The sequence below is a fragment of the Saccostrea cucullata genome, unplaced genomic scaffold (genome assembly GCF_032062105.1).
Source record: "Saccostrea cucullata isolate Sc308-1 unplaced genomic scaffold, CSIRO_AGI_Scuc_v1 ctg2793, whole genome shotgun sequence".
NCBI lineage: Eukaryota > Metazoa > Mollusca > Bivalvia > Ostreida > Ostreidae > Saccostrea > Saccostrea cuccullata.
Window position 1 is genome coordinate 43,713 of NW_026935162.1, and position 17,897 is coordinate 61,609.

At 31.6% G+C, this 17,897-nt stretch overlaps 2 protein-coding genes across 2 annotated transcripts; one reads left to right on the top strand and one right to left on the bottom strand.

Annotated features, from left to right (window-relative positions):
* The first annotated feature begins 6,195 nt into the window (after positions 1 to 6,195).
* LOC134242044 (tenascin-like) lies at positions 6,196 to 10,630 on the top strand. Its single transcript, XM_062724052.1, has 5 exons — positions 6,196 to 6,237; positions 6,795 to 6,869; positions 7,200 to 7,398; positions 8,382 to 8,456; positions 10,479 to 10,630. The coding sequence occupies exons 1-5, from the start codon at positions 6,196 to 6,198 to the stop codon at positions 10,628 to 10,630; spliced, it is 543 nt and encodes a 180-aa protein (XP_062580036.1).
* Positions 10,631 to 14,828: 4,198 nt separating this feature from the next.
* Positions 14,829 to 16,599, bottom strand: LOC134242045 (receptor-type tyrosine-protein phosphatase alpha-like). The gene is made up of 4 exons (XM_062724053.1): positions 16,456 to 16,599; positions 15,515 to 15,666; positions 15,252 to 15,387; positions 14,829 to 15,140 (listed from the first exon to the last, which is right to left on the bottom strand). The coding sequence occupies exons 1-4, from the start codon at positions 16,597 to 16,599 to the stop codon at positions 15,069 to 15,071; spliced, it is 504 nt and encodes a 167-aa protein (XP_062580037.1). The 3' UTR covers positions 14,829 to 15,068.
* Positions 16,600 to 17,897: the final 1,298 nt, after the last annotated feature.

Genomic DNA, 17,897 nt, shown 5'->3' on the forward strand with positions numbered 1-17,897 from the left:
ATTGACTAAAATGAAATCATTTGCTTTTATTTTTAGAATTTATGTGTTTAAAATTATCATCTTTGAATAGAAAAACCTTCAAAACATTTCATTAAAATTGAATTAATAAGTTATTAGAAAAGTTCATTAAAACAAACATCGTTTGATTTAAAGGAAAAAAAATCCGGATACCAAATGTGATGTTTTAATAGATAGTTAATGCTCTGATCCCAAAATGCTTTGTTTCTAGGCTATTTTGAGTCTGATTTTTGTTCATTTTTTTCATTTTGAATTAAAACTGACATCCAAACTGACAAAAAAAGTTTATCCTTCGTCATGAAAAACAATGGATAACACTGTACACTAAACAAAAATTAACAATTTAGATGTTTGATATCTTATTTAATTGTTATACCTTGAAAATAGATGTTAAGCAATGACGAAATGTAAATGCATATTTCAAACTGCAGTTGCGTATTAATTTCAACAGAAGGCCAAAGTCAAAAAACTACAGCAGCTATAATACAGTTTCTCCAGAAGTAAATTGACACATGGTCATCTCGCATACTGGATTTGTAATCTTTCGACTACTTGGTTTACGCACTGCATATTGCTTTCCAATCTTTATATTGATTGGTTAAAAATTTAACTACCGGTACTGCCATTCATATTTCCTCGAAATGCTTGTTTCCCCTTGTGAACTTAAAAATCGATATACCACAGAGTATAACATATTAATTTCATCTTTTAATACTGTCGCTAAAATTTGTTGATGGCAACAGCAAGATGTTATAATATTGTAATGTGAAAATCTCAACATTCGTCATAAATTACATTTTCAAATTCTAATTAAAAGCCACTGAGCCAGTTTAAACCAAACTAAATACAGGTTATCTTAGAGTGAAAAATGAATTTAAATTGCTAAAGAAAAGGGGAACTTCATCTTACATGTGCAAATAGAGATAGTCAAGAAAAGATAAAAATCAGATGGAATCATTAAAACTCTTTTCAAGATCTACAGAACCAGGAAAGCTTAAAGTTATGTTGAAGCGACCTTTGGCAGTGTAGATTCTAGATTGTTGCAGTCATGACCCCGTGAGTAGATCGGGGCAACAATGGGGACTACAAGTTTTACATTGTAAATCGTCTCAAAAACCACTGAGCCAGAAAATCTAAAAGTTATGTGGTACTTTCCTAAGGGTATTGTAGATATTTATTTGGTCAAATTATGACCCCGGAGATTCATACACGGCCACAATATGTATTAGGGAGAAAGTCTGGAGAGGAAAAGAATGTCAAAACTACTCAGGTGAGCGATGTGGCCCATAGACCTCTTGTTGTAATTTCATATCTACCCATCAATATGAACTCACGAAGCATTTAATAATCATAAATAAATTGACACCTTTATAACAAATACTAAATGAGAATGATTTTGTTTCGTTTTTAGCGTAGCTCATTATATTCTTTAGTCTCCTAATTCACCTGAAAGTTAAAGGAATAAAACGTATCCCGCTGTTAGTTTCAGTTCATCATAAGTTTGTTTTAAGTATTTATACATATTTATATTTTTTTTAAATTTTGAAATATTGCAATCTCTAAATATATACAAAACCCTTGAAAGCATATTTTTAGAAAACTTTCAATATATTTATTTAGATGTCTCATATTGCAACGTAAATTCAAAATTTGTCTTATACACTCTGTTAATGCAATATACTTTACCTTCAAGATTTCGTAATAATTTTACTTCCCTGATTAGGACAACATTTATCCGATTATGCTCATTCCATTTTCTTTGATAGCCATCTTACAACATTGTCTAGGCTACGGTAAGGATTATTTTATTTTAATCAAAGTTCCAACCGTGGGTTTATACCTGTTCATTTGTAAATTAATTTTCATCCTGACTGTTTTGTTTTCATTCAAAAAACAAATAGAGGAAATTCAGAACAGGGTAAAAAGTAACACTAATTTCATTTCATAGTTTTCAATATTTCTTTGAAACTCTAAAAGACCATCAAATAAATGCTTTTGTTGTATTTCCAACACAGTGTCCTTCTTTAATCTAAAATAAGCATACACCCGAAATTAAGAATTAAGAATTTCATTTTTTTTTTAAAGTCGCGATTCCGATTACTGTTCCGATTAGCATGCTTTTACATGATCTTCATTTAATGTGACGCCGTAATCTATGTAGTTATCAAGAAGTGATGACTGATTTGATCGTCTCGAAAATACATTTATATTTATTTCATATTTATTTTGATAGTGTAAAAAGGATTTCACTCAGTTATCCTTTTCAAACTTATTCATGCCAAATTTTATCATAATGATGTTAAATGTGTCCGAATTGTGAAAATATTTTTTTTCAATGTCAGACCTTTATACATAGGCAATGAAAGTCAATGGATTAGTGCAATTCACTGATTTTTTGTTTTTGCTTTTGTAGAAAACCTAGCTTTGCTTAAAACAACATGACAATCAAATCCCTATATAAAAGGGGACAGCAGATTTGACTCTGGTAATGCTGTTGATGGACTTATATCTGACTTAAGTTTTCTCGGTGGTCAGTGTGTCATTTCTGGTAACGGTCAAGGCAGTGCTACATGGTGGGTAAATCTGACCTCAGTTTTCAGTAAACATGATATAAGGATATATTACAGAACAGACAATATCGCCTGGGGTGAGAATTATTATATCAATAGTTGCATATAGTAATCTGCATTTTAATTCAGTGGAAAAGGATCTTTTTTTTAAATTACCTTGATTCCTAAAGTCTTTGAAATATTAAAGTTGAAAAATTTAACATTCTTCTGACTTTCAAATTCATAAATTTTAAATAAAAAGAAACATTCTAAAACTAATTAATTTAATTTGTGTATGTTATGAAATAAAGCAAAGTAACGATTCAGGTGTATGTGTACTGTTTGCAAATAGTATCCGAACCAAAACTAAGTCGATGCATATGCATAAGGTTCCCAATGCAATATGATGGAAAACACAATTTCATGTTTATACATATACACAGCATTGTTAAGGCTGAAATAAGGAGGCGGGGCCTAATCCATACGGGAAAAATCCACTGTGACGTTACACTATAATATGACTTTTATGCATTCCTCATAATACAGAAAATGAAATAACTTGCAACTTTAAACTGCATTAGCATAATAAACAATAATAAAACTTATCAATGCATTTAAAAAGTTTCTAGTTAAATCCCATACAGCTGGTTTTAAACAGATCACTGATCTCGATGAACTTGTCAAACATGATGTCATTTTGATAAAAATTGTGCTGTGAAAGGCAGATTGGGGAATTTTTTTCATCACTGAAAAATGCGTTTCATTATAAAACAGAATGCCATTTACAGGCTTTAAATAGCTAATAGTACCAATGCATATCCTTTGTTTAGTGCGATTAGTCATTAACTATCGAGAGAATGTATTTAGATTTTTTTTTCCTGTTTTATGTTCAGTTTAGGTATATTTCACATCGAGGTGCCATATTTCGACATGTGCCTATTTACTCAAAATTTTAACTATTAAAACGCGAATTCTATTCAAAGCAGCAGCAGCAGCACTTTTCAGAAAGTACAAAGTATACAGAAACAAATTAATGAGAGCTTGAATTTTTAATTTTAAATAGGGTTTGCCCTTGCGATATTGAAATTTGTTAATGACCTACATTCAGTACACTGTATGAAGTTTGGTCCCATCCATGAAAATTCACGTGATGAATGCATAGTACGTACAGAGTGGGTTATGCTATGCTATTTTCATAAGTATTTAAGTTTAGTGATTATAAAACGGTTGAATGAAAATCATTTTAAAACCAATACCCGTATTTGCACTTCTATTTTCCGTTTATTTTTCATAGTAAGCCTTAACAGTGCTGCGTACAATTGCAAAGATACCTGTCGAATATTTCATATTTCGACTTTTATAATCTTACTTAAAGTACCTCTTCTACACAATATTGTACTACAGGATTTATATTTACACTCAAACATATTCAGAGTTTTATATCATTTCAAATTTGATTGTGGCGTATGCTCGACACGGAATATTAAGACATGCAGTCATATTAAAACGTTCTAAAATAAATTTTGGAATTTTTGCGAGAAATTGGTATGCTGAAACTTAAATTTCCAGTTTTTCTATATATGATTATCTTACTATTTATGTTTTTTTTAAATAAAACAAATTTTAACCCCTTCTTACCAATTAAGAACGTACATTAATGAGACCCTTTATGAATTCAGAAATTGCATATCACCATTTCATATTCGTATCAGTTAAATAGGGTTTGACATTTCAGATGCTTCCAACGGCTATACATCTAGATTTATGGGATTTTATGTTTATATATCGAAAACAACCAACAGACTTGATGGTCATTTATGTTTCCATGACACAAATAACAGATCAACGATTCCGCCTGTTGTCAATATTTCATGCCCTGTATATGGGCAATATGTCATTTATTATAACGAAAGACCACAAAATTCAAAATATGCGAGTCAATTTTCACAATACGCATTCACCGAACTTTGTAAAGTGGAGGTTTTTGGTATGTACCTTTTTCGTCGCTTCTTCTTTCACCATATATATTCTGAGAAAAAGCTATCAAAATAAAAGTTAAAGTGTGTTTTCGATAAATACAAAGATAATTTACAGTGATCAATAAATTTCTCACAAAGAAAGAAAAAAAGAAAATCGTAAAAAGAACATTAAATTTGTATTAAATGCCTAGAAAAAGAAAGCACCCCTGTGAACAACTCACCTGGATTTAGCTCTACCTCTTTAATTTTTAAACATATAATATTGAACATTTAAGGATTGGACGAAAGGTACTGCTTATTTAAGTCTTCTCCATATGAGAGTCACATCTGCTTAACTGTTAAACATAGAAATATTTGTTTAAATACAAATGCCAGAGTTTAAACACTTGAGGAAATTCAAAATATTCTAAAAAAATAACGTATTATCCCTCTTTGTTGATAAGGAAAAGGGTTAATCCTAACACCAATTGATCAATATCTTTTTTTGAAAAATGACCCACCGAAAGTTTACAAACAAAGGTATAATGTGTATTTCTAAAACGCGATATGTTTTTAATCAAGATTCTTAACAGACATTTTTACACCAACGTCAAACGGGACAAAGATGAATTTGATAAAAGTGAAAAAAAATATTCAAACATTTAAGATATATAATCGGAAGCGATAACTTGACTCCTATAAATATACATCTATTTATAAACCAAGACAAATATAGTATGTGTATGAATGATTCAATGCATATTATTTGTAAAGTTTATGCAATTTCTAATATTGAATATAATCATGAAATTGTTTTAAGGATGCAGTGAAAAGGGATATTACGGTCCAAACTGTTCCAGCGAATGCTCTAGCACCTGTCTTTTTCAGTCTTGTCACATCAACCCAGGAGTTTGTAACGGATGTGAACCTGGTTACAAAGGCAACAAATGTGAATACGGTATTATACTAGTACATGTAAATTATTATAAGTGATTCGGATTTTGTAGCATGCAAAATAGAGAAATGTAACAATATTGGATTTCATTAGCCAATCATCCAATTGCATTATCCGAAAGACAATTAATTATTTGGATTTAAAAAAAAAGTTTTAAGCTTCATAAGCATATAACATATTTTTTAGCCGAAAACTTTATAACATAACTATAAAAGAGTAATTTGCAATACCTCCTTTGTTACATACGTTTTTGTCAGGCATGTTGCATGTGAATAGTATGGAAGTCAGTAGGTCTCAGATGGAAAATATTTTATCTGGTTGCCGCCAGAAAACTGCCTGGCGGACGCCCAATATTTATCTGGCTGCCACCAACTAATTATTTGGCGTCTGCCAAATAATTTTCTGGTGATGACCAGATAAGTTATCTGGCGGCCGCCATATCTTTCTAGCTTGCCGCCTCCAGATAATTATTTGGCGGCCTCAAGATAAAATATATTTTCTACCTGACACCGCTCGGCTTCCGAAGAATATGGTGTTTATACTGGATATTAATCATTTCAATCTAAAGATATTCACATATACTGATTGATATATACAATAAAAAAAAATGTTCCTTAGGAATGCGATGGAAGATATTACGGTATAAACTGCTCGAATCCTTGTGGAGATTGTCTGAAGTTTGAACAATGTCACCATGTTAACGGTTCTTGTTTGAATGGCTGCGATCTGGGATTCTATGGAGAAAAATGCGTTCAGCGTAAGTATTTTTTCCTTTGTTTTAACATTTATTTTTATTCTTTTTTGTGTGTACATGTAAGTGTTGCATAATATACAAGAAATATAATGTTTTTTTTTATTAATAAAGGTAATTTAAGTACATTAAGTATTGACCATTTATGCTCTGTTGGATACATTGTAACATGATAATTTTATTTTTCATAACACATGAATACATCTAGTGTTTGAAAAACCTTTGTTTATTTATTGAGTTAAATGTTAATTTCGATTTCGTAAATGGAGTTCATTAAATAGGGATATTCATTTACAATGATAAAGTTCAATGCCAAAAAAGATATCAATTTGCAATAAAAAGTCATTGAATAATCGAAAAAAAATTATTTTGCTAAATCTAACAAATACTATTGATTTAACTGAATTGTTTCATCATCAAGCATTCAAAATAATTGATCATAAATCTAACTTAGTATAAAACCTATAATGAACTAAAAAAAATTGTCGTTTGTACAGCGTGTCCGATAGGACTGTACGGAAGGAACTGTGAAAGGAGCTGCAGCGCAACTTGTCTTCATTCAGACAGATTTGACCAGAAATCTGGCATATGTCAAGGTGGATGTAAATCAGGCTGGAAAGGACTCCAATGTGAAAGAGGTATTGATTATTCCAGCAAATATCGTCCCTATTCTGTTTTATAACTCTCTCTTAATTGACATATGCTTTTTGCCAAAAGCAGACTTTGCCTTCTTGTGTTTTGAAGTCAATCATTACGTTATTATATTACAGTAAAACTCGGATATAACGAATCCGTAGGGACCAGTGAAACTATTTCGCTAAATCCGTTATTCGTTATATCCGCATAAAAATCCGTTAAATTTATATAGCTGGGGATTCAAGATAACTTCGCTATATCCGTCAATTCGCAATATCTGTGTTCGTACGAAACGAGTTGTACTGTATGATGAATATGTTAAAATGTCAAAGGGCTTTATGAGAGATTGTGGGATGTTCGTCGAAAATGATTTGCTACTTTATGGCTTCATGGCTTGTGACTCCAATATGTTCGGGAAGGATTGTAGTAAGCTGTGTGGAAGTTGCCGTGACGAAACTCAATGCCATCATATCACTGGAACTTGTCACCTTGGGTGTAACTCTGGTTATATTGGAGATGCATATAATGAAGGTATATCTTTTATCTTAAATTCATTGACTGATTGATTATATGTTGTTTAACGTCCCCTTTAAAAAAAATTTCACTCACATTTGGAGAAGCTACAACCTGCCGCTGGAGAACTACGAATTTTGTCCTTTACTGGGCACTTATGGGCATTGACCAGTGAGGGTTCTTTTCCCTGCCAGCATCTATTGTGAGAGGGGGCCTCGGTTTACAGGTCTCATCGGAGAGCCCGATCTCCATGTCCCTACTTTGTAGACGCTTTAACCACTGTGCCACGCAGGCGATGCTTAAACTTTATAATCTAATGATGATATTTAAAAAAAAAAAATTAACCAGAAGTTTTACAGGTATCATTTTGCATTGAAAATCCATACTACTTTCCATTAAATAAACAAAATATGTGACAAACATATTTTGAAAACATAATATCAGCTATCCAATTTATACTTTTTACAATAAACTTTAAAACACCAGCGCAAAAGTTCATCCCAACTCTTCCAAAACTTCAATTTGAAAAAAAAAATGATATTATGCCTGCAAATGATGATGTCTCTAATGATATCTTAATTTCATCTCAATAAGTCGATAGAAAATGGAGAGAACCATTTCATGCGCCATGCACTCTGCACTTAAATGAAATTTTTGGATTCTTCGGAAAATACCTTATAATAAAAAGCTATCACTGCTCAGTGGCCACACGTGCTGAGTAAAGGTCAAAATTTGATGCCCTTCATCGGTACATGGTGACGTCTCTACATGAGTGAAAAGATTCTTGAATTTGAGGTGAAACAATATATAATTAATCAATCAATCTTTTTTAATCGACATGTGAGAAATACCAAAAAATACCAAGAGATTCCTCATAATACGCAGTATGTTTGAATAATTTCTAAATTTCAGAAGAATAACAGTTTATCATTTTTTTTCTAGTCTGTGTAAATGGGACGTATGGATATGGCTGTAACAAAACATGTATTGTTTTGTGTCAGGTATTTGTGATCACGTGACTGGAGTCTGCAAGGATGGCTGTAAAAGTGGATGGATGGGTCTCGACTGCTTAGAAGGTATGAACGTAAACCGAGCTCCTTTATTTTTGACAGGTTTTCAAAGCATGTACTGTTGACAGCTTAATTAGATATGATTAAATTCAATTAGGGATGAGCCAATTCTTTTTTAATCTAAAAATACTAAAAGTTTATTCTAAGACAAAATCTGAAAAAAAACATTTGATTTTCTCTGCCTTGTCTCGATTTCATCCCTATATTTATTTCAAGTAATTTTTCTCTTCTATTTATGATCTTCTCGGCATTGCCAATAAACCCAGCTCCTCATATCACTCTTTACAGTACATTAATATCAAAATTGATGGAATGATTGTTTCATTTTTTTAATTCAATTGAGGAAATATGTATTAATTACAATTAAAAGTTTGTTAGAAAAAATATTTATAAAGTATTTAATCAATCCAATAGAAATGCTTTGAAATTGAATTCCTCAAATAGAATGGCACTTTAATTTTATATCAGGACAGAATGGCGAAACGTTCTAAAACATGGCACAGTTTCCTTATTAATCATCAAAAAAGTTTTTCTTTGATATAACATATGTCATTTTGCAACATTGTTCAAAATGACGTCTCTTTGAAAAAAACATTGTTTGAACATAATTCCTGAAGTTTTTATTTACCAAGCTTTGAATGTAACTCTCTAACAGTTCCGAAGTTTTTCCACAGTAAAATTTGTTTTCACCAAACAATAGAATTTAAAACTCTATTTAACAACATTTTTAATATGGAAGTGACCTTCATTGGAAAACCACGCATCCATTAAATTTTCATTGTCAAGTCTAACTAATATCCAATGTGTAAACTCAAACGACTTCTGATTTCTGTCTCTTTCATTTGCTGCATTACACTTATCTTGTAATGAATCGGTTTTAAAATCAGATTTGGATATTTTTTGAACACTAGATTTACTAAAGCTGCTATCGTGTTCATACAGTTCCCGTCTAATGGATTTTTGTAGAGTTTCAGTTATAACTCTATTAATGGTATTAATGTTCTCTTTTTTAATAAAACGCAACAATGATCAAATGTATTTTATGGTACAGTGAGACATTTGTTTACTGACTATAAGAAAGTTTAAAGAAGAAAAGAAATTAACAAAATAATCGACGTTTGGAATACAACATTTAATGGACAATGCTCAAACGTCTTCAGAACCTGTTTGTGCATTAGTGATGATGGTACGCCAAAAAAAAAAAAGAAAACCCACATTAATATTAACATTATTAGTCTGCGATGCAAAGCATATGTCGTAAGTTTCCATTGCAGAACAAGATATTGAGCTTGATCTGACACAATACTATCTGGAAACTCGCAATAGCAACCATTAAACATATCTTTATTGTGATTTGAAACAATTATCAAATTCTTTTATTAATAACTCTCATAACTGTTATCAAAATGAATGTTGTTATCGAGACAATAATAATATCAATGCAAACACAATATTAATAGCTATATTTTCCCATTAAATTTTTTCAGACAAAAGATATAAAGACTTTTCATGAGTGATTTAAATTAAACTATGAGTTCAAGATTGGACCAGTCAATATTTATCACTTGGGTTAGACCCATGAGAGAAAAAATAATTGATTTTAATGAATGAGTTGGACCCACACTTTACATTAAAATAACAATATTTCCATTTCCAATTGTTTTCTTTATGATAAATACTACAAAAGTGAATTAATTTCATGGTAATACCCTATGGTATATATATTTCTCTATTACTGAAAGGTCAGGTGTCAACCTGCATGTATATATCAATGGCGTATAAATATACTAAAAAAATATATGTTTTGTTTAATTGTTTACGAAGTATTTGATACGATTTATCTTTTTAACAAACAAAATAAATAATGAATAATCTTCGGCTCAAAAGCAAGTCACTAACGCAAAGCTGTCCACTATCACCGAGGCCTCGCGAGACCGAGAACTCCACTTCCGTAAAACAGGGTAAACAGCCACGTGGAGAAATTGACATTGCCACATGGATCTGCACGTACTGCATCATCTGTTACAGACATCGTCCCTCAGTCTTTACCTTTCGACTTCTTAAGCAACTCAACTTCTTCTGTTATTTTAACATCCATACAAATCGGTTTCCTGACCATGCTGACCAACTTCCGTTTCATGAACTGCAACATTGCATTCAATATGGCGGCGGAGAAGTGACATAATGCCTATATATGTTCGTGCTTAGATCTAGATCTAGGTCACACATATATAATTAAAGTTATAAAGATTACTTTGATCGTAACTTAAAATTCTTGTGTTGTTTATTTTATAGATGTTGATTTTTGACTACGGTAACTAAATAATCAATAAATTTGTTTCGTGTTTTGGGGACTATTTTTTTTATAGTAAAATTTGACGTCATGAGGCCATGTGCATTTCAAATCTACTCAATTAGACGGTATTTCGATTTATTTTAAGATGATTATTTCAACTAAAAATGGAAATATAAGGAATCACGGTCTAGTTTTGAGAGTATGCCAGAGTATCAACAATAGTGGGAAACATGGGATAATTTGCATAATGGGCGAAGCCCGTTATGCTAAAATTATCCCATGATTCCCACTATTGTTGATGCCCTGGCATACCCTCAGAAATAGACAGTGATTCCTTAGGTTCATTTGTCCCACCCTCATTTTTGACAAAGTCCACTAAACAATACAAAACAATAGCAAATACGGACGTCCAAAACATCAGAGGTGGGAACAAGTGCCATAGAGGGATGAGCATTCCATGCCGACCGATCAAAACATTCCTGTGCACCTTGTCATGATCGAGATATAATGGGAAAATCCGTCGTCAATTCAGTGTATAAGTAATGGGCTAACAATCGGTTTGAAAAGTGTCAGTTAGAATTTGACTCAATGATAAATTGTATTTGCTGACAAGGTCATTGTCGACGTTAAAACTTACAAAATGATAATTTTAAACAAGGCTGCTGATGTTCCTGTTTCATCAACTTGTTTTTAAATAATTTATCTCGTTTTAGCATACTCTACCGGATCGATTCAGTTGAGGTACATAAACTCCCTATGAAGGAGATGAAGGTACATTGCTGCATCAGTAAGGGAAGTTGACGATAGACAATTTAAAGCTACCACGTTTATCATAGAGCTTGGTTTTTTAAATTACCATTTACGTCTTTTCCAAGTAAAATATCCAAATATAAAACACATCTGTCAGACTCCGTGGTATCGTTTATTTCAAGCTCATCAGGATATATCGTATCGACTTAAGAATTTCAAATATGCTTTTGGATTAGATTACATGCAACTTGAAATGTATAATAGTTGATTTTAATGAAAAATATGAGGCATATTTCCTTTGAAAAACAGGAAGATAAAAAATATTTCTCATAATATCTGTACAAACTTTGAAGATCTAATTTCTTTTTACATATACATGTTTTTACATTATGAAATATTTTCAACCCTGTTAAATGAGATAAAAAATATATTTCTTATATTGTAAGAGGCTTGAAATTCTACAGAAAGTATGTATGTTCATGTAAAGGTTAATCAATGAATTTTGGTATTTTCTCGTTTTTGATCTGACGTTTTTTTTTAATATGACAAGTTTGCTATTATTTATATTGTTACAAAATAAAATGTCTGAATCTAAATCTAAATTTTATTTTTCAAAAAGACTTCCATAGTCATGTTAGGGTCAGTCAATTAATGTTTGTTTACTTTTTTAATTCATTTTCTTCATTTTCTTGTAAAAGCCTATACGTTTTTAATAAAAAAAAAAAAAATTTGCAAACAAGCTTGAGTTTCAAAAAAAAAAGAAGATCTTTCATCACGTTAAAGTTAGTCAACAGATATTTAACGGGTCATGACATATATATTTTATCAACTATGGCATTTGGAAATTTAGAATAACATTTTAATTTGCAAACAATTTGGAAATGTTGAAAGAGACAGAGTTTAAGAACAAGAGCGTGTTGAAGCAAATATGGATTGATTGTTTAAGATCCCTCTTGATGATTTTCACTCGAATGGAGACGTCACCGTATGCCGGTGAAGGGTTTCAAATTTTGACCTTTACTTGACAATCAGGACCATTGAGCAGTGCAGGATCTTTATTGTGCCAACGCCTGCCACTGACACGGGGCCTCGGTTTTTTAAGGTCTCACCCGAAGGACCCGCAACTTTCACATCAAAGTGCCGAGCGCACGACGATGGATCAGTTGCTACCCATTTTTATCGACTTAGGTCAGTCGTGGCCGAGATTCGAACTCACGACCTCCCGATCACGGAGCGAGCACTCTACCGACTGAGCTACCCTGAACGGTAATAAAATGAGAAACCTATGAATGAAGGGTATAATAACTTGATAAATGCTATTCTTATAAGATTTTAAGGAATTTTCTCACTTCATTACTATATAAAGTGATATGACTATTCAAATTAATTTTAGTTTAATTTAACTCCCATAGCTACCCGATATGTATTTTTATTCAAAGTGTACATGCATGATTTAATAATTAATTTAAAGTGATTTTTTAAAAAGTAATTTGGTGGCTTTTTAGTCATATATGGTTTGTATTACTATGTACCATAGTGTAAGAATAATTATTCCAGGTTTAGTGTATATCAAATTTGTGTCCGGAAAATTGAAATTATTAATCAATAAATTGAAAACAATAAAAAACTTTCAACACTAAGAATACACGTGTTTTCTGATGACAGCTGGGTGATCAAAAGCACAAACAAACGATAAAACAAACAAACAAACAAACAAACAAATATCTTATGATAAAGCTAACTGGAATAGCGTAAATTTAATTGCAAATTTGTTAAAATTGTTTTCTCTCGTGATAGTTTGGGACAACCGCGGTCATTTGTTTTATTTGGGAATACATAGGAAAAAGTCTTTTAAAGAAGAATAGCAATTTCAGCAAGCTAAAGGTTCACGTTATATGCTTTTGCATTGGCGCCGCGTAAACTTTTGCATCCATTATTAAAATAATATCTGTGAAACCCGTAGTGGTGGCAAATTGTTCAAAAGAAATCTACGCGTAGACAATGAAGAAGAACACGCAACAATTAAATATTTATCACTCCATTAAAACCTACTGGTTCTGCGTATAAAACAATGTTAATCTACTCTATTAGCGATCAATTTATAATTCTTAAAATCGAAGCAATAATTAGAATAGGTCGTCTGTTAAAAATAAATGGAAATGGAAATTCTTGTTGAAATGGAATGTTTACTGCAATCAAATAGCGAAAAAATGATTTTTTTTCAAATGACAAAATTAATGTTAAGTCAAATCGAATTATCTGAGAAAAAAATGAAATACATGTAGTGGTATTTTGACTGAGGAATGCAATTGATGCATACTGATTTAAGTGAATTTTACAAATTCTTGTGACAGGTTTACTTCTTACAAATGCGTAGTTACGGTCAAGAATTGTTCGTTAACAAATTATTTTATCTGCTATATGGTCTCGTTTAAACTGAAGTCGAAACTAGCAAGTTAAAAAATGACCATTGGGCGTAATCTGAAAGATACGAAATACAAAATGTCAGCTCAGCAAAGCTCTTACATTATTTGTTAGAGTAAAGAACAAAAAAGTCATATTTTTAAGAAATCTCAGCAAAGTCAAGGCATGTTGATTGATAGAGCTAGGAGCTGCAAGGGCCAAGCCGGCCCTACCTTAAAAATGAATATATATGAATTCTCTGTATATCACAATTAACGCTATTTTGGCATACATGTATCATAGTGATGTACACTAATCCTAGATCTAGTTTTTTTTTTTACCAAAATCAACCCCTTTTCTTCCTACAAAATTTGAACTTGCGAGCGATGCTAAATGAATATATTTTCTCCTTTACTTATTTTCATTCTCTTTGTTTATTCTTCTCTGTCTGTATGTCTGTCCCCCCCCCCCTCTCCCTCTCTATTTGCCTTCGTTATCTTAATAAATACTCTTCGATAAATGATATCGGCAACGATATGGGGAAATAGTACTTATATGTGAATGTATCTTTTGTCGTCTTATATGCAGAAAAATAAGGATTATCTCGGGACATATTAATGCCAGGGACAATTTGTTCCGATGGACGACAACATGTGCACTGAGTCCGACGACAATATGTGCAGAACGGTAATGTATATGTACATGTACCATCGAAACAATTCTTTTTTTTCAATACATTAGCATACCATACTCCAAAGCTATAGTTACTTAATCAACTCAATTGAAATAATCTTTTTCCTTTTAAATAATTAAAGATTTCCTATTCATTAATTAAATACAAGACGAAAGCGCATACTTTAAGTAATGTATATTGACATGTTTTATTGTTGAGAACATTGAATCTTTTATTTAATGTCTCCTGCGTGGCGTAGTGGTTAGAGCATCTGCTCTAAAAATAATTTTTGCGAAATAAGGAGTATATCCTTACTCCTGAATTAAATATAGTTAAGACTTCTTAAAATTTACAACATAAGACCCTGTCTACAAAGTAAGAAATAAATGTCAGTTAAGTACTTTGCATTCTGTAAGAAACACATTTCAAATGTGAAACGCTAACGTAGCTTTATTCATGAATCCATGAAAATCCGATCCATAGAAATATTCACTCTTTAAGTGTTGGCATATATGCTGTCCGAAGTCAGATATTCACACACAGCCTTAAAGCAAAACTCATATTCGTCCTGCGAGAAAATAATAAACATTTGAATAATATGTTTTTCAGAATTTTTAAATGCGTCAAATTCCTGAATATATATATGTACTAATTTAAACATTAAATATGTGCCAATTACTTTGGTAGATATCATTTCCGGTCGGCGACATTGCAGTTGTTGTACTGTGGTAAATATGTCTACCTCGTCGTCCAGCTGTAATTGTTCTATGGCGTTATACACAGCAATAAATACACCACAGCACGTTGCTCCGTCCCTAGAAAAAAATAAATCATTCAACATAATTATTCTTAACATAACATTATTCTTAAACAATATTTAAACAAACATTACTGAGCACAGATAGTTCAAAATATTTATTTCTTGAAATTTGTAATACATACTTGGAAATAAGGGTCACAGGGCCATCTGGATTTGACTTTCTATCCGAGCGAAACTGTTTTATCAAATTTGTTATTGAAGAGGTTTGTGCTGGTAGAAACTCAGATAAACTCCAATCAAGACATTCAAATACCTGTACTTCATGACATTCATCCTACAGATAATGTTGAACATATTTAGGAAATTCCTTCTCACTTTTATTTTTTTTAAAGATAAATATTGTTTTTCGGGGAATTATTTATGGGGGAAACATATGATTTTATTTTCAAAACCTTGTGATCTCAATGTTTGAGTTTCACATTCTAAAATTCCTATTTTAAATTTTTTATATTCTTTCACATTCAGGTAAATCTTCGAATCCATAATCTATATATAACACAATCCAAAACTAAAAGGGAAAATCAAAATTCCCTTTTTTTACCCAAGGTTTACAATCTAAAGTCATTTTGGTCTTAAAATCCTTATATGTGTCTCCACAAGTTCCTTTTTTGAAGATTTTTTTTTTAAGTATTTGAGGAACGTTCCTCTTTCTACACTTCAGATGCATTTGTTATGACCAGAGATTTGAGGAACGTTCCTCTTTCTACACTTCTGGTGCATTTGTTATCACCAAACATTTGAGAACGTTCCTCTCTCTCTCTCTCTCTGAACTTCAGATTCATTTGTTATGACCAGACATTTGAGGAACGTTCCTCTCTCTGAACTTCATATGCATTTGTTATGACCAGACATTTGAGGAACGTTCCTCTCTCTGAACTTCAGATGCATTTGTTATGATCAGACATTTGAGGAACGTTCCTCTCTCTGAATTTCAGATGCATTTGTTATGACCAGACATATGAGGAACATTCCTCTCTCTAAACTAAGATGAATTTATTATCACCAGACATTTGAGTAATGTTCCTCTCTTACATGTGCACATACAGCGTGTATTTTTAAATACTTTAAGAATCTTAACACATGAGACATTTGAGGAACGTTCCTCTCTCAAATTCACTTTTTCTGAAGACATCTCATGAAACATCTCATCAAACATCAGGCATTTGAGGAACGTTCCTCGCTCGAATTTAATTATTACTGTTGGCATCTCAAGGATTGTCAAATATCAGGCATTTGAGGAACGTTCCTCTCACAAATGGTTGTCTCATGAATTGTCAAACATTAGGCATTTCAGGAACGTTCCTCACTAAAATTTAACATTGTTCACACAGGATACTTACATGTATGAGAAATGTTCCTCTCTAATATTTGTATATGTTGATACCTTATTCATTTGAGGAACGTTCCTCTCACAAATGGTTTTAATACATGTGCTAATAATTTAATAAAATATTCTAAATCAATAAAACATTTTTTGAGGACTTTTTTTGGAAATATGGATTCTTATTCTTGCTTCCTTAAGATCTGACAATTAAGTGCAGGAGATGTTGTTTTCGCATTATTATTAAATTTTTTTTACAAAATAATTCTGTGGAATGTTTCTTTGCATTTAATATGTACAAACCAGATTTTAGCCTGAGATTTGTTATTCCCGAACTAGAATAATAAGTAAAGTTTTACAGAATATATAAATTTCATTACATTTTTTTTAAATATATTGAAACTATCCAAATTTTAAGGAGTAAAATTTAAAACTCTAACAAGATCTTAATTCTCTACTGTTTGAGTTCTGTTCTACAATGTAAATTGCTTCAATCTTCTGACTGCAGAGACATGTTTATCTATAACACATCAGTATCATAGCATCAGCACTGATCTTTACTGTCCATGAAGTCACAGGGGACAGATAGTTGCCAGAGCTGATCGCCTATAGCTAGTGTTCCATGAGCATATATGATTGGCAGTGATTAATAACAATTACATGTGAGCTGGGCAGGAAGACATCAAGTCTTTATCTTTAAAAGTAAGAAATGATGCAGGAATTAGGGTTACTAGACAAATCCCTATTATAGAATCAATTCTTCAGTTTTAAGAAATATAAGTACTACAATATAATACAAATTGAGATTCCAGAATGAAAATAGGTTGTGTAAATTAAAGAATACATTAATAAAACCCATGAAATATTATATGACACCTGCATCACTATGGAAAAGAGAAATAAATTTAAAAAAATTGATGACTTATATTATCATACATGTATATAAAATGTTCATTGGAGGAGTATGGAGCTTAAGACCTATATATTATTATAATTTACATTTCCAATTGTCACTTAGTTTTTAAATTAGTGTTACATGCAAGATATAAAAGAATGATTTTTCTAAACATAATTCTCAAATCAGAGTTATTACTGTAAACGTGTAACATTTGGGGTGTATTCTTTTTAGCTTTTTGGCGGAAAGAAACATCCGCTAATTTAAGTACAACACTAAATGCTTAAAC